Here is a 19,106-nt window from a genome sequence, read left to right on the forward strand (position 1 = left end):
CATTTTTTCTGAAAAGGTGGTGTCTATTTACTTGTGACCACGCTGTGTACTCTACTGTAGGACATTACATTGAACTACTGCTGCTAGGACTTTTGTGTGTTATTAAACATATTTAAAATTAAATATAACACAAAACGTTACATAATTATCTCAGATCATAATTTTATGGTCCCAGGAGGTTCTCCCAGTATGTCAGCAGTAATGTTATGGATTTCCTACATTAAAATCATGGTTCTGTTCCTCCTTGTGGACAGGTCGCAGATAGCTTGTTGTGTAGATTTACGTCCAAACAAACAAACAAACCCAGGAGGTTATCTAAGAAGATACTGAACAAATTCATAAATATATTGCCAAAGTACAATGTTTTTATATTTTTCATATTGGTTGTAGTGTTATAAATAGTTCTGAAAAATATTAATACAGAAACAGCTAATCAGGGTAATGGAAAAAGAGAAATACGTTTATTTTGGCCAATATTAACAAATGTTAACATATATATATGACAATGTTAACCTATAGATGACACTAGTGTATGAGATAAGTTAGCATACATCACGTGATTGTTACCTTTACTTTGATTGGTTTTACATCTCGGTTCGTAGTATTAGTGATTGTTTAGACAGACGTCGGGGTAAGTAAATATTGCAGCTTTGGATATTTAAAGAAATGGAAGCTTCACTGTTGATAACCGATGTCACCTTGCTCGTTATTATTTGAATATACATTTTATAAACTGCACTTACATGAAGAACGAGGAAGTCGATTGTTCGCCTTACTAGTGATGAGGTTGCCGCTATCAGTATCACTGTTAAAAGTAAAACAACGGTTAAAGTAAACTGAAATTGTGAAAATAGGACACAGAAAAACATCTTTCGACAGCAGAGAATCTGATGTATGGTGAACCGTACGTTTCCCTTCCGTTTTCTGGTTTGATTTTTGTCTTTTATTATTATATTTTTGATTTATGCAATGTTTACCACGCGACTAAACCTGCCTGTAACTTCTCTTGTTAATGTTAAGGAAACAGCTCCATGTGGTGGCCGCAAGTATTTGACAAAAGTAATGGCGGTCTGTTATCATAGTTCATCACCTGGGTTTTTTATTTAGCACATAATCACTTGATCGTATAATGTGGAGAAGCAAGGTTGTGAACATAATATTTGGTGTTGTGATTTGTTTAATGTTTAAAACAAAAAATGAGTGAAGCTTGACGTTACGGATAATGAAGTTATTGTTCAATGGTGATCAAATTATATGGGATTTAAGCAGTTTTCTAGAAAAATAAAAATGAAATAGCAATAGCCAGTAAAACGTATTATTTTGCCACTTTCAGTCTTTTTTTTTTCAAGTCAGTAATAACCAGGCTTTTGGACAGAATGAACAGTAAGTTAAAATATGTTCATTTTAACTATCATTTTTACTGTAAAGGAGACAATTTAAATGAGTGAAATATAACTTTCGTTTTATCCAATTCGGTGTGGAGAAAACTATTATCCACTACTAGTCGGAACTTACTTGTTTACTCGGCTTAAACGTACAAAAGACCGGGAACGTAGAAGATGGCCTACAGACGGAAAACTGGGTGCCGTAATGGACAAGCAATCAGTACCGAAGATGGGCCTCATCTCATCGTCTACAAAAAGGTATATATATATATATACACACAAGGAAATTGAGTTGTGTATAGTGTAAATCATTGTTTGTGTAAGTGTTGTTTATTTACATAAAAGAAATGATAAATGTCATCAAACGTTTAAGGAAAAACAGAATTCATGTTTGATACAAATGTTCTGTTAGTATAACAAGTCACATGTTCTGTAACTTATTCTGCAGAAAACAACAAAAACGTAAAATATAGAGGCACGTTAGATCTTAGAATGAAGTTTACAAATCCATTACATGCACATATATTAAAGTCTAGCTTATATAAGAATATGTTTATGTTAATCTAGTGTATACTTAACAGTAACATTAGTTGAATTCCTGGCATGGTTTATTTTAACTTCTTTAGTGTTAACTTCTAAAATATATACATCATTCAGCTAATATTTGATATATCTTTAGTAACATCTGTAGATGTAGTGTATACCTTCGCAAGCTTGTGCAAATGTAATCTAGGACAAATGATGTGATTTTGGAAACAACAAGAACTGCCTGTTGAGATTGCCATTCTCTCTCTTTTTCTGTCCTTTTCTTTCTATTTATCTGTTTATCTTTCCTATATGTATTAGAAAAAGATGTATTTAGATAGGGGAATACTTATATACAATGTGAACTTCTTTAAAATAATGAGAAATACACTTTTTTTATTTGCTAGCTAACTATTATAATATATAACGAAAACATTCACAAACTATAATATATCATTAAAAAATGATGGATGGAAAGTGAATACTCTCTTTAAAAAATTACTGGTTGCCCGCCTGAGTTCACAAGTCGCATCATTCAAGAAAAAGCGTTGTCATCACGTTGAGACTAAGAAAGTGTGTTTGAAGGATTTCGAGCAAAACTGCTCAAGGGTTACCTGCTCAAGCTGTCCTTAATTTGAAAGTGATACACTAGAGGGAAGGCAGCTAGTCAACACCACTCACCACTAAACTTTTGCTACTCTTTACCAACAAATAGTTGGACTGATTGTCACATAATAATGACCCCATGGCTGAAAGGGCGAGCATGTTCAGCGAAACAAAACCAATAATCCACTAGTCTATAGAAAGTGCTACTAATAGCCAAGTCAGTCATCTTTGTAATCCAATGACAATCAGGAATGTCAACTATGGGAGTAGTTGACAAGGGTGGTCTCCCCCACCCACCCCCAAACTCAGGAGAGGTGCCCTTAATGACAGTTTTTGTGAAATATTTGTAGTCAGGCCAGATTAATACACATACGCAAATTAGAATATAGCATAGGACATGCAGATGAATTGGGGGCCCATGCAACCCCCTTCCAGCATTTTGTGAAATGACAGTTCCGAGTACAACTATTATTATTATAACATATGCTTAGCGAATGCTCAACAGTTTGTTTCATTAGAACCTTTTTTTTTAACATTTCTCAATCGATATTTAAAAGAAAAATTATAAAATCATTAAACTGTTTCTAAATTTTGTTCCTTTTCATATGTTATCTTTGATTACATAAAAATTTAATCCTGTGATATACAAAGCATGTAAAACAATAACAGTTTTAAAAGCGAAAATTGAAAGAAAAACTACAAAATATTTTTAATAATTTTCATATTATCAGATCATACTATTCTTAAGAACCAGTTCTATTAATTAATCTAGTTGTACTTTCAATAACTTTTTTTTTCTATTGTTGTTTGGTAGGAACAATTGACTTTAAAAATATTTTATATCAGTATGATATAGATAATTGACAGTTATTAGGATTCTGAGAAAGTACTTTAAATTCTCTGTTATCAGAGTGTGAACATAGCAATGATTCACTTTTATTGGCTTGTAAGTAATCTGTTTTAGCTTTTTAATGAAAATATTATGGATTTTAATATTTTATGGTTATGGTACTTATAATGTAATTTTGGTAGATAAATGGATTCAGAAAAATATAAATATTGTTGCAGTGACAAGGTATTTCTTATTAAGCTTTATTTTGCTCTTGAAAACTTTTACTACTGTATTTAGCTTTTTGATGACAATTGTATTTGAGACACTGCCATTTAACTAACTAATGATCGAATGCTTAAAATATTGCGATTCGTGAGGTATGTTAATTAATTGTTAAAGTGTTTACTGAACGGTACAAAAAAGCTCTGCAGTGAAAACATTTCTACAGGGACTCATGTTTTCACAGCTTACTTCTAGGAGCTTTCCTTCTTGTCAACTTTTATGTTTTACGATAAATTAGTTTTAAAAAATTAGTAGTGTTTATGCATTTGTCGATAAATGTTGCCAAATTCATTCAGTATACATGTGCAAGGGAGCATTTTTTTATTCATTTTTGCGTGAAAAGTCTTTGGAATAAAACAAAATACACTCGGCATATTATACAAACGATGTTATTAGGATTAACTATATTCTTCACATATTTCATCTACCTTTCTGTAGTGAGGTTAACCTTAATCGCGTCTTATAAAAGCAATATTCCAGCTTCTATTACCTCTTCCATGGTCTTTTACAACCATGGTTATGCATTACTGCCTTACACCACAATTTAGATTGTAACAAGCTTTTGGAAAGGATGGATATATCAGTCACTGACTACTCATGTGGAACAACTTTCTCAGACCATCCACTGTACTTAGAGGTTGGCTTCCATGACCACGTTTAAGCAGACCAAAGACATAAAGTCCTATTGGAACTGCATTGGGAAGCATGACAGATTTGTGGTTGAATGAGCTAGTTGTGATTTCTTCGGCTATCTTTCTCATGAAAACAACTGTTTCATTTTAAGTTTAAAGTAGAAGTTTGTGAACCTTTCAGCTTCATATCCTTGTTTGTTCTCTAATTAATGATACTAGAAACTTTTCTAAACAGAAAATTTGCTTCAGTAATTATGTAGTCTTTACTTCGTGTAAATTTTTTTATTAAGAGTCCATTACTTTCTTAAAAGTGGCTTTGTCTACAAACAAAGAAACAAAGCTGTCTTGAACGTTTTACTTTGCCAGTTCTCCTCCCCCTGCTTCTACAAAGAACACTGAAGGCTGCCTACTTCATAATGTTGTATTATTTGGCTTTAAATCTAATCTCACTCTTTGAATATTTGCTCTTAGAAGTGTTTGTTATTATTATTCCTGCAGCTATAAAACTGTCATGGCCATATTACACAGTTCACTTGAACTGTTACAAATGTGTCGTGAACCAAATATATAAATGCTAAACATGTCAACAATGCCACTTTTCACGTCTGTGGCAACACACCACTGAATTAGCTTATACAAGTTGTTTAAATATAATGCCACTATTTACATATTCGGTGGCCCCCCAGTGGTATGTCTGCAGACTTACAATGTCAGAAACCGGGTTTTGATACCCATGGTGGACAGAACACAGATAGCCTATTGTGTAGCTTTGTGCTTAACTTCAAAAAACATATGTGGTGACACCCCACTGAATTATCCAAATTATTTAAATAACTTACAATTAACCTTTTGTAGAATAATATGAAACCCTTTTGTTGGTGAGTATACTTTGTAGATCAAATACATTTATGTCTTTTTTTTTGCAGGTAAATCAGTTATTAATAAAAACAAATCACAAACAATAACTCGCTTTGTCATACTATTAGAATATGTTCTATTTGTTAACAAAATACCTTTGGCATGTGTGAAGAAACCTGAGAAACAGATTTGTGTTCCTGTTATGGGTTACACTTAATGCCCCATGTTATTGTATTAAAATCACTATATTTATATCTAAATTCTCAGATGTTTTCTTTTGTCAAATGTTTTAAAGGGAAAGAGTGTTTAAATTAGTGTTAAGAAGAACTAGTATGAGCATATAGATTTTAAACGTGGTATAACTTAACTCTTAATTTGAGATGATACTGTTTAGCGTTCACATTACGTGAGATTTTTTTAATCCCCATTTGTTTTTGAATGCAGCAAGCACATTTATGGTGTTTAAGATTTTTGCTACTACTAAAAAGCTATAGTAAGTGATAAAAAAAAAAAGATGGCTTAAGGCCAACAAAATTGTAACAATGTGTTACGGTTGCTATATAACATGGTTTGTTACTCTCAAGTCACGTTTAAAGAGCAGTGGGTTGCTTTAAATTTTTGTAGCATTAGTTTAAAGTTATTAAAGCTTGAAATAAAAACTGATATCATGTAAGTAAGAAAGCAATTTAAAGATAATCAAATTGTTAAAAGTTATAGCATTATTAAAACCCTTATCTTTTAGAGATAAGGAAGTACAGAACTTGTAACTATAGCAACCACATATTGTTGAAAACAGCTGTTGTCATGGAATGTGAAGAATGTATTTTGACTAATAAGGTTACAATAACGAAGGCACTGTCTCAACACTTGTCATTAGCCTAATCACTAAAGATCAGTAAACAGAACATTGGTAGTTTTTGAAAAATAGCTCATATCAAACATAAGTAAATAAAATAATTCAGATATTATTTTATTTTTTTATATAAAGTTTAAAATTTTTCATTTAGTGAAAACTTAAAGTGGTAACAACATATATTTATAATCAAATTGAGAATTAAACCTGGCTAGTAGATGTTTGAAATCTTGAAGATATATTTAAAAGTCAGGTAAATAGTCATATACACATGGATAGATGAGTATAACTTCATAAATAAAATATTTTTAACACAGAAATACACTTAGCAGAACTGCAGAGTTGGTGCCACCCTAGGTTGTAATTTCGAAACGTTCTTATGAGAAAAAACAAAATCAATACACAAAGATTAAAATAAACCACACACATATACACATACAGATATATATGTTGGAACTTCCAACATTAATGATCCTTAACCATCTTGCCAGAAGGCCAGTTGTAGCCCAGTGGTTAGGTTAGCGTGCCGCACTGTGAATCTGATGGTCATGGTTCGCATTACGTTGCCATATAATTACGCCTTGCACTTTTGTTATGTGATAGGAATGACGATCAAACAGAAGTAGCCAAAAATTGGCAGATGCTAGTTGCCCTACTCCTAGTGTATCGGTTTGAAATTATTGACAGATAGCAATTGTGTAACTTTGCACGAATATCCAAAACAACCAAACAATAGTGTGGGCTCACCTAATAAGCGTGGTAGCAAACAATACTAAGAAGAATTATAGGATCGAGTAATGTGGAAGACTTGCACGTTTTTCATCTTCACCTCAGCAACAAAGTGTGTAACACTAAGGACTGCAGTTTTCTTCCAGTTAACATTGAAACTTACCTACTATTCATCAAAAAGTGTTCGAGATATGTATTTCAAACATGGTTTCCTATTCAGTGTGACAGACTTATTATATATATATATATATACCGTTACTCTTCTTTTTTTCATCCTGGGGTAAAAGCCTGCGTAAGTTTTTTTTTTATTACACATACACACATTGTAAGTTAAGGTAATTTATCATTAGAAGAAATCAAAACTTGTACTGGAATACCCTATTGCATGAACAGTTTAAATACTTGTATATAATATTTTCATGTGATAATCATAAATATATTGCATTATAATTAAATAATAAGAAAAAGAAAGAAATACAAAAAAAAACGTGTTTTAACATGTCATTTTCCAGAAATTAGGACAAAACATATTTCATAAAGAAAAATAACATTTCGCGGATGAAGAAAAATCAAACCCAATAAAAAACTGTTGTAAACAGTTGCCGTCCATTCCAGTTTACTTAACATCATTATAGTTTGATATACGTCTTAAACTAGTAGAAAATAGAAATAGAAATGCACTTTCTCACATAAAACTTTTACTACGTATTTTACTTGACAATATATATATATATATATATATATCAGAGAACAGTTGCGTTAATTTTCACATATAAAGGAAAGGGTGCATAAATGCATTTTACCTTAAATTGTAAAACATCTTTTCAAGCAACAAATCCATATTTGCACATAAAAAACAGACAAGTAATATTAGGGTACAAACTACAATGTGAGAAAAGTAAAATGCATCTTAGTATGAGAAGTATCTACAGAAATAAGACCATGCTGCAGCGGAGATACATTGTCTATTATGTTTAACCTAGCCCCCCAGTGGCACAGCGGTATGTCTGAAGGTTTATAACGCTAAAAATCTGGTTTCGACACCCATGATGTTCACAGCACAGATAGCCATCTTGTAGCTTTGCACTTAAGAACAAAAAATTTGCAAGTCTCACATGTGAAATAAAACTAGAAATGAAGTTACTTTAATTACAGCAGATCTGCTTTGGTGGGTCTTGTGTGTCATGGATATCTTTAGAAACTAGCACATGAATGGTATCAAAATACAAATTGTATGGATTTTATATTGTTAGATTTTCCAAAGTATTAATGAAAAACATTGTCTATTTTCTTTCGTTTGAAGATTAAGAGCTGGAATTTTAATGATGAATAGGTGGACAATCCAACAGCATTTTCTTATTGTTGAGCTTTATTTAAAAAATGATTGCTCTATCACTGCTGCTCCGAGAACTTGGTGTTAAAAGTTGGTTCTTCTGAACATGTCATCAATGGGAATTGTGATTTCTACAAGATGGAGCCACCTGACATACAGCACATGCAACAATGGCAGTGTTTTGTGAACTTTTCCCAAAGAGGATAATTTCTCATTATGGCAATATAAACTGGCCTCCATGATCCCCAGATTTGTCAGCAGCAGACTTCCTTTTGTGGGGTTACTTAAAGGAAAGCGTGCATATCAACAAGCTATGAACAAGTTTGAAAGATAAGATAAAGACAGAAATTAATGCTCCTACTCAAGAAACTTTGACCTCTACGATGGAAGGTGTCATCCTTAGAGCACACCAGTGGACACCTATCAGACATTATTTTAAATAAGTAATGGTTACAAGAAATCTTATTGACCTAAAGTTTCATAAATAATAAAAAGAAATTATACCAACAAATGTTGTTGTGGATTATTGCAGTTTTAAATCCCCACACTTCTTTTGGTGGACCATGTGCATTCGTCTAAATGAGAGTGTACTTGAATAGCATAATATTCAGGATAGATGATTGAGTAAGTTCATTGCTGCTTTGGCATTTGGAGGGAAGTTTCATTTTTATTTAATTAGTTGAAGTGTTGTTTGTAAATTGAACTTTTTTTTTGTTTTTATCACATTGTTATATGTGTAGTATCTCAACATACCATGCAATTTATATTATTGTATATATGATATATCTATCTATATATATATATATGTGTGTGTGTGTGTGTGTGTAATAAACTTAAAATAAGACCCAAAACTCGAGTACTTTCGATTAGTTGACTATTCTTCTTCAGGAGAACAAAGGGTGACCTTTAGCCTGCCTGACAACGTGAGACAACTAAGACGTTCTCTAGGCATGTGTGCTTACCACTGAAGGTATTTTCCAGGATTTGTAAACATAACCAATGCACTTCACAATTTAATCAAGGATGGAAAACCCTTCATTTGGGAGGAAGCTTTTCAACAGCTTAAAAAGGCCTTGACTTCAACACCTATCTAAGCATTCCCATATCTAGACTAACTTTTCATACTGAATACAGATACCAGTAATTATGAAATAGGAACTTGCTATCACAAAAATAATAAGGACAAGAGAGAGTGATAGCATATTACAGCAGAATACTAAGCAAGCAAGCCTGTATGTAATTACTATGTTACCAGAAAAAAAAACTGTTGGTCGTGATGAGTGTTGTACATAATTTTTACTGTTATTTTTATGGACAACCATTTTTAATTAAAATAGATCATGCTGCTTTATGTTGGCTTCATGGCCTTAAAAGATCCAAGAGTTAATCAGCCAGATGAATTGGAAAGCTAGACCAGTACCATTACCAGATTGAATACTGTGCAGACAGGGTTTATGGTAATGCAGACAGACTTAGTCGACAACCTTACCCTGAAGAGTGCACGCATTTTGAGAAAAAATAGAACAACTTTAGAAGTGTCAACAAGCTGTTGCTTCTAGAAATAGATACTGAGTTGTTCAAAGAACAGAGACAGATTTGAGACCCATTATCACACGCATAAAGTGGTTGGCAGAATGACCAGCCTGAGAGAAGATATCTTACACAAACCGCAAGACCAAATCATACTGGGCTTAGTGGAACATGTTGTATCTACAGTCTGTCATATTTCAAGGAAGATGGAAAAACCCAGTTGTGTTTCCAAGTTAATGCAAGCAGCAATTTTGCAAGATTCACATGATGACATCTCAAGTGGATATCTCAGAATGAAGGAGACACAAAGGTGACTTGAGTGGTATGGGAAGAGATGTTGAAGAATGATGATGAGCATGTAAAGTATATGCTGCAAAAATGGGCCCATCTAAACCAAGAAGAGCAACACTCATACTATCCCCGATTGGATCACCAATGGAAATAATAGCAACTGACATCATGGGACCATTGTCAAAATCTGGCACTGTAAACAAATATATACTGGTAGCTATGTATTATTTTACAAAGTGTCCAGAAGCTTTTGCAAACCAAAATTAAGAAGTAGCCACAGGAGCAAAAGTGTTGGTTGATCATTTCTTCACATGATTTGGCTTATCCATGCACCAGGGGAGGAACTTTGAGTCAGTACTATTTAAGGAATGCTGTGAATTACTGGACATAAAGAAAATCAGGACAACACCATTTCACCCTAAGTCAGGTGGAATAATAGACCATTTCAACCAGACACTAGGCAGAAAACTTGCCTACTGAAGAAAATCATACTAACTGGGATCTGAAATTACCAGCACTACTCATGGCTTACAGGATATCTGTGCATGAAGCTATAAACAATATACTCACAATGATGATAATAGGACACAAACACTGACTACCAGTGGATTTGATCAATGAGAGACAACTTGATGCAGACCTGTCAGATAGTACTGACTTTGTGAGAAATCTGCAGGAACAACTGGCAAAAGTACATCAACAGAAGTGAAGAGCAAATGCATCAAAAAAGGTATCTTCATTGTGAATAATGTCAGTTGTTTCTTTTATTTATATGTAATTTCACTGGTTCATTTGAAATGTAAGCAGATATTGATATTGTGAACAATGCAAATGTTCTGTGTTTAAATTATTTGAATTATATTATTGTTGAAACTTTTATATTAGAATTATCTGTCTTGTAAATCATTTTGGAAAAGAGGTACTTTACAAATACAAATTTTATGCATTAGTGCCATCAGTTGTGTACCTTAAAAGTATATGGTTAGGCCTGAATGTGGTACTGTTTGGGAAAATAAAATATTTTGTAAACTAGTTATTGAAATCAGTACATGGACCAGCAAGACAGTTTTTCTGATATGGTACTTCACTTTGCTCGCAAGATTAGCTATTCTCGTTCATTGCTGCCCCTATATGCAAACTTTTTCTTTATGCATGCCACAATCCTTTCAATGTGTCTTTAATGCACATCACAAGCATCACCTCTCTACCAATAGGAGCATAGTACACTCACGTGATACATGTGACTCCATCTACGATCCTCTACTGAACTATCATTTCTTTGGCAGTGCTTGTTCTCATACATCTTTCTTTTTGTCTTGCTTTCAGTTTGAGCTATAGTTATTTCTTGAAGTGGTTATAATTTTTAACATACCCAGTTTTCTTGAGCGTACAAAAATACTATCTAATTCTAGTTGCCTTTATTTAATACACTTGCTCTTGTCAACTATTGAAGCATGAATTCTGAAGTCATTGTCACCACTTTGGGTGTCTTAATTTTGACAGGCACTTTATCACACGCTTCAAGTATGGGTGACACGTTGGGAGATTTGTCGACATTTATTTGCAGGAGATTGAATGTTACATGAGCCAACCTCTATCTCTGGCCATTGCCCCACTTCCTCCTGAACCTTTAATTGCCTGTTTCCACCTCTTGAATTTGCCATGCCTTCCCATACCTTTCCTGAGGATTCAGTTTGGCCTTCCACGTTTTTTTATTGGACTTCATTCCTCAGGTATGTGAAGTTTTATCCCTCACTCCTATTTCTTATGACCCAAGTCCTTCCTTGCTGCATGAACATTCTTCCCAACCCTATTTGGTTTCCCCCCTTCCACAGACAATTGCATCTGTGCTGAACAATTTGCTTCTCAGTTACATGACAGCTTTAGTATGCCTCATCCCCCATGGGCTTCAGATCGGTCTGCTCTCCCTTATCATCGTTCAGACTGTCCTTATTTGAACCAGCAACTGTTGGGTTTTGTTTTACCCATTTGGGGGATGCCCCCCCCCCCCAAATTCCCTGTTAGTTTAACCCATGCCCAATTTTTCTGTCTACATCTTACCCTCACAACTCTTTTGTGGTATCTTTCCACGATTCATCTCCTGTCTGAGGCTCGTCACAGAAATCATGCGGGGTTTTCTGGGGACATCCTCTTCCTCCTTACCTCCACATTGGCTCATTTTTTGTGTTCGGCTCTGGCTTTATATGTGTGGTTTCTCTGTTGTTGGGACCTTCTGGGCCCATTTACCTGTACCTTATCTCCAGGATTTATGTATGGCTCCATTTTTATGACATTTTGTCTTTGGTACAATCCCAGAGTCTTTGTAATCTTGGTTAGCTTCAGTCCAACAACAGTCTACCCTTTCCCTTCTGGTATACCATTTATCTTAGTCAGAACCAAGTATGGCACCAATTCTGGTTTCCCATCCTTCCCCTTCCCAATCCTTACCATCCTTCTTCTTGAGATGCCACAGCTCGTCGTGATGCACAATAAGTTGCCAACAGTTCCAGTGACTACCCGGTGGGTTCTAGTCCAATGGGAACTCGACCTGTAGCCTTTCATCAGCAATGTTTGGGTTCTTTAAGTTCTGTCAGAAAGTTTTGAGATCCCATTTCTTGCCACACCTCCCTTGTTCCCTATACCCATTTCCTTTCATTCACCTCGGGATCCCATTGTTTGCCAGCATATATCAGATGCAGTGCAGGACCTCCTTGCTCAACAGGCTATCAAACCTGTTACCCATCATTCACCAGGGTATTACTCCCATCTATGTGTTGTTCCCAAGAAATTTGGGGAATGGAGGCTTGACATTGATTTGTCCTGCCTCAAATGCTTTGTTCACCTCGCCCATTTCACCATGGATTCCTATCTCACCCTCTGGTAGGTATTTTCTCCAGGGCTATGGCTGACTAAGATGGATGTCGCTAATGCTTACCTGCATATTCCCGTCTTAGCATGGTCTCGTCCATCACAAGGTAGTGTACCAGTTTTGCATCCTACCCTATGGGCTGGCTTTTGCTCTTTATGTTTTCTGTTGGGTGGTGAGAGCATTTGCTCTTCATCTTCATGCCCTGGGGCTGCATTTCCATTTTTACATGGACAACTGGCTACTTCTGTCCCATTCCAAACAGGAGTCAGTCAGTCATACTTATCAGCTCCTTTTCAAAGCTTGCCTCAGTTGGGCTCCAACTTTCTCCTCTCAGACTCCATTCTATGGAACTGTCAGTTTACCATGCCCTATCTGTTCCTTCATTTTTTGCACGTGAGATTCTGTCCACCTAGGTCGTGCACTCTGTGGACTCGTGCATAATCAATGGAACCTTCCTCGGGATCTCTTGGATGCTCCTGTTACACTAGCAGATGATCTAATTTGGTGGTTGGACAAGGCTCACCCATCAGCAGGAGTCTCACTTCTTCCTCCTCATCTGTATCTACATCTGTTTACAGATGCATCCTTTCAGGACTGGGGTGCATTGGTCAAGCACCAGGAGACCTCAGGTCATTGGTCTGTAGACAAGCGTTCATTCCATATCAATGTTCTAGAGCCTTCCAGCCATCCTTTGGGCATTGGATCACTTCCTTCCTCTAACCAGGCATTGTCTGGTAATGATTCATTCTGACAATTTGATGGTGGTGGCATATATCAATCACCAAGCTGACACATGGTCAAGATCCCCCTGTTTTCATACATTAGACCTCCTCTATTGGATACACTTGCACTACATTTGTTTAATTGTGCGTCATGTACTGGGGGCTTTCAATCTAGTGACAGATCGTCTTTCCTGCCCCAACAAGATTTATCCGATGGAGTGGTCTCACCATACTCTAGTTTACCAGTGGCTTTGCAATTGGTGGGGTTTTCCTCACATCAACGCATTTGCCATCACCCTGAATCATAAGTTACCCCTCTTTTGTTTCCCAGTAGCTCATCCTCAGGCTTTGGTTATCAATACCTTTAGCCAAGATTGGTCACACAAATTCCTATAGGTTTATCATCCTATCCGATTACTTCATCAGGTGGTTTCTCTAATCCATGCCACTCTGTGCTGTGTCCTTCTGATATCTCCCTATTGGCTGGCTCACCCTTGTTTTCCTTATTTGCACCAACTCCAATTATTTCCTCCTATACCACTTCCCTTATTCCCCGACCTCCTTCATCAACCCTAGTCACTGATTTTACATTCTGCTGTTCGCATCCTCTGTCTTTTGTCCAGTCCTTGGTGAGGAGATCTGATTTCTCCCATTGTGTAGCTTTACATTTGGCTCAATTGATACATTCTTCTTCTATGGAAGTATATCAAAGGAAATGAAAAGTCTTTCACACACGATTCCCTGTATGAGGATTTCCAACTGATTGACTTACTGTGGCTGGTGTCTCTGAGTTTCTCACATGGCTTTTCAACCAGGGGTCTTCTGTCTCCTCGATTTCATGTTATTGGGCACCCTTGTTCTATACTTTTCATCTTTCCTGTTACCATAGAGTAATTGCTTAATCCATTCCTTCCAGATTTGTTGTCCTACCAATGACCTACCCTTCCAGACTGGGATATTAATGTGGTCCTCCATCCCCTTACTTTACCTCTACTTGAACGTCTTTCATTGTGTTCTATGTTTCACTTTTCCCTTGAAGTATTTCCTTCTCCTTTTGGCCTGTGGTCATCGACAGTTTGACTTGTTCACCATAAACATTACATGCACACTCAGCAGCTCGAGAGGATAACTCCTCCTTTTCACCTATTTCCTTTCCCTCTATTTCTCATCTCTACCCTCATCCCAATTTGGATAGACTTCTTTATCAGATGTGTGCTATGTTGCCTGCATAGCTTCCTTCCGTGGTTCCAATCCCCAACTCTTTATCCCATGGCAGTCTTCTTTGTCTAGAGATCCATCCCCTTCTACCTCACCAATTGGGTTCATCATTTGATACAGTTGACTTATTCCTCCATCTCCCCTTCATACCAGAATTTGTTCAGAGTAACTTCTCCTCCGACAACGCACCTTTTCCCTCACTTCTCATCTTCATTGGCTTTTGGAGGAAATCCTGTAGTCAGGCATGTGGACCACCCCTAACATTTTCATCTCCCATTATTTACATCATATCATGGTTTCAGTTTCCTCAGGTTTTTACCTTCCACCTGTGGCTGTTCTTCAAACTTTGGTGCAACTCTAAGACTGGGTAAGTCTCTCTTAATGCTTTATTTTATTTCAGAGGCCCATCCTTCATACAGTCCTTACATGGATCCAACTCTTTGGCAAGTGGTGCCTCACCAGGTATTCTTTAACTGTAAATCTGCACTGTACAGCCATGTTGACTCACACTTTATCTTAAATGGCTTTGCAGTGCTCAACGTTGAGATGAGGTGATTCACAAGATCGCTTGTAGGTAAATAACCTCACGATTTTTGCTTCATAAAATTGCCTATTCTGGACTGTACCACCCATGGACTACATGGGTAAAACAGAAGGGGATAGCTGCCCATCCCTCCCATACCTCAATTGAATAAATTGTTGTGGTTTGCTTTTCAGAGTACAGTTTTTGTGATCACCCAATACCATGTCTCAGGTGATGACGTTCCTCCGGACTCTCCAGTGCATTCTCACCCCCCCCCCCCATTTTCTTCTAGTGGCGTATGGGGGGTCCTTCCCACTTACCAGTTACAAGCCACTGGAGTGGTTGACTGTAGGCGCACCCTCCTGAATGAGTTCCACACAAAGATGGCTATAATCATTCAGTGCAGAGTAGGGCAGTGGTGTTTCCTGCAGGTGCAGATGATGCAATACCCTCCAGTTTGCAATAATCAGTACAATAGAGTGATAGAGTGAATAGAATGCAGTTCACCCCTTCTGTTGGAAGATCTCATCCTACCCTCGCATGGATGTTGGTATCCCACAGGTAGATTTTGGATTTAGAGTGAACCAATCAACATAGTCCTCATGTAGGTTTTGTGGGTAACAGTGGTGGTATGTGGGATTGTTCCAGTTCTATCCTTGGTTATCCTTCTTTCTCTCTTATTACAAGGATGTTATTGCCATTTGGAGGGTCCTGGCCTGTTTCATGATTGGAGGAGTTCATTTCATGCGATAGACATCCTTTCGATACCAGATGTGAAGTTCCTAGATCGATAGCTCAGGGCTACTCCTTGTGTCATACCTGGGAATAGGAATGGTTCTCACTTCCCTTGTTCTTGGGTTTGAGTTGAAGATGGTTTTATCCTCATCCCACCCTTGCATGGATGTCGGTACCCCATGATGTAGTTGGATGTGGTTGACTTGCCCTAGTCACCCTACACCTAGGGGCAAGGTCCGGCATGGCCAGGTGGTTAGGGCACTCGACTCGAAATCTGCGGGTCGTGGGTTTGAATCCACGTCACACTGAAACATACTCACCTGGTGTCCGGACTAGGATGTTGGTCCTACTCCCGGATACTCACCTCCAAAATAATTTGGAGGTGAGAGAAACACCATACGAAACTACTACCTAGGGGCACATCCTTGTTTACTCATTTTTCTCATTGTGGGATTGAGTTACAATATCTTTCTCTGGTGAGGATCACTTTCCTACCACATTCTCTCCCACTTGAATGTGCTCCTCTCCTTTTTTGCCCCGATATATTATACATTTTACACATGGGCAAAGAGTATACCTGGCTCAGATCTTTCGATTTGACTTTCTCATCTACAGGGGTATCATTTGGATGCTTTTGAAAGGTACATCTGTTCTTCCTTCACACCAGTGCCTCCTCCTAATCAATGTGAGATTCTAGCTAATCTTTTGAGCAGACAAAAGTAACATATCGGAAGTTATAATTTTCCTGTATACTGAAAATGTATTTTCGAAAGGTACTTCCCTCCACTCACACTTCCTCCCCACACATTTCTGGTGCTTCTGTTTATTGCCTAACTTTGAAGTGACATAACTATAGCTCAAACTGAAAGCAAGACAAAACAAAGACGTCTGAATACAAGCTCTGCCAAAGGAGAAGTGATAGTTCAGAATGGGGGGGGGGGAGTAAAAGGCTTGTGGGATGCATAAAGAAAAAGTTCACATATAGGGAGCAGCAATGAATGAAAATAGCTAATCTTATGAGAAGAGGGAAGTACCTATTGGAAATACATTTTAAGTATAGGAAAATTATAACTTTCTCATACAAGTTCTCAAATATGGAAGTGTAACAAAGTAAAATTTTTCTAATACCTGGATTTAAAATTTTAAAGTATGTTCTAATGCTTTACAATGCCTGGTTTCTCAAAATTTACAAATTGTATTTGAATATTCATCAGTGGACACAACAAATGTGAATGTTATAATTTTCTTTTTAAACAGTTATCGATTATATCCAAAAAACTGTTTATCGAAGATACAGGAAAACAAAAACTGCAGTTAAAAATTGTAATGCTCTATGATTATGATACTAAATGTCGGATTGTGTAAAAAAATTATTACCACTAATACCTGCCACCCTGAAAATATGTGTAGCGGAGGAAGATAATTTTGTTGATAGATATATATCTGTAAAAGAACTTCTAATGTTAACTGTGAATACTTACTTTCAAAGACACTTGGTTGCTTTGAATGAATACAATTTAAGCCTATAGAGCTAAAAACATTGCTAAAAAACTTAAGTTCAAATGTTTTAAAAGTATCTGTTAAATGTAAATACACTTTAGTGTTTGATTTTGAAATTACCAAAAAAAGCTCATATAATATCAAAAACTTCTGTAAAGTTATGAAACATTTGATACAGAGGATAATTCCTGAAGTAATATATATATTCATAGTTTGAATAATTTATTGCTTATTTTAAAATATAATAATGCTAATTGAGATAAGCTTTAGTTTCATTACCAGATACATTACGAATTGGAATATGAGACGAGGTACAAAAATTAAATTAACTTTAAGATTTAGGAATCCAGTATTGTACAAGATTAGTAATGGTTGGAGATGGCTTGAATGGGTAATGAAGAAAAATTTTAATATAAGTTTAACATAACAGAAACGTTGTAGATTTGCTGTTATGTTAAACTTGTATTAAAGTTTTCTTCATTACCCATTCAAGCCGTCTCCAACCATTATTAGTCCCAAAGTGAGTTCCTCGTCATCAAATTCGAAACTGTACAAGATTGTAGTTTTAACTATGTGAAACTGATGAAACAGTTTTAGAAGTGTTAAGGAGTGGATAAAACTTATTTGATTATGTATCTTGAATACTTGAAAAAGAGAATTACATGCACAAGTCACATTTTCTATCTTTATTCTTCAATCCCATTAATTTGCTTTTTTATTCCAAAATGTTATTTTTTCCTCATTTTAATGTCATACCTAAACAATTAGTTTGACTTATCAGTAGTACATAACAGCATCAAAGCATGTATTTAAGTAACTAAAACAAATAGACAGATGTAATTTCTATCCTACAAGCAGTGGCGTAGCAAGGGTTCTCAGCACCCGGGGGCAAAGACACTTTTGGTGCCCCCTCCTCTGAAATGTTTTGATTATTTGTTTTGTGACTCATTACCCACTTAATGACAATATCATAAAGAATTAATTACCACCTTACACAGGCTTAAAATAAAGTCACAATATAACATCTCACGATATCACAACTGTAAACCTGGAACTAATGAAGTATAGCCTACTAGGTGTACTTACATAATTTGTAAACCATTTTGATATTTATGTCATCCAGTATTGTTCAATTTCTGTTATATCCCTAGTTTTGAAACTTATGTTTTATATGAGAAGCCAGTCACTTGTGGTGTACGTGGATTATAAAACAGATTGATAAAATACTACTTAAGTTTACAAATAACAAATTTTATTAGTTTACAAAACTGTACATATACATAACTAGATCTTGTACAGGTAGCATTCTGGTATTCATGGTTACACTATATGAACCTTTTGTGCTTTTACTGCTGCAAATGCATCAATTAAACTCAAAATTTAAGGTATTAAGTATGTCTTTTTTTTTCAATACTTAATATTGCCAAGTTACTAAGTTGTTCTTGAGTCATTGAGGTTCTCAAGTATGTAAGAATTAATATCAACTTGCTGAAGGACCTTTCACAACTAGCAATAGAAACCTCAATTGTTAACAAAATCTGCAATGCAGTGCTTAAATTTGGGAATACATTTTCACCATATGAAATTATAAATGTTAGCAAATCAGATGAAACCATTGGTTCAGGAAAATCGGTCTGTGTTCTTTTACTCATCAACATTCTACAGTCTTTAACTTCTGTGTAC

General features: G+C 35.9%; 1 protein-coding gene across 1 annotated transcript in view; it reads left to right on the plus strand.

Annotated features, from left to right (window-relative positions):
• Nucleotides 1-600: 600 nt before the first annotated feature.
• LOC106468825 (regulator of G-protein signaling 7-like) overlaps nt 601-19,106 on the plus strand; it is a 55,069-nt gene continuing 36,563 nt past the window's right edge. The window contains exon 1 of the mRNA XM_013929270.2: nt 601-1,643. Coding sequence (XP_013784724.2) covers nt 1,560-1,643 — 84 coding nt within the window. The 5' untranslated portion in view covers nt 601-1,559. The remainder of the gene's footprint in view (nt 1,644-19,106) is intronic.

This window comes from Limulus polyphemus, unplaced genomic scaffold, assembly GCF_000517525.1.
Source record: "Limulus polyphemus unplaced genomic scaffold, Limulus_polyphemus-2.1.2 Scaffold3179, whole genome shotgun sequence".
Classification (NCBI taxonomy): Eukaryota; Metazoa; Arthropoda; class Merostomata; order Xiphosura; family Limulidae; genus Limulus; species Limulus polyphemus.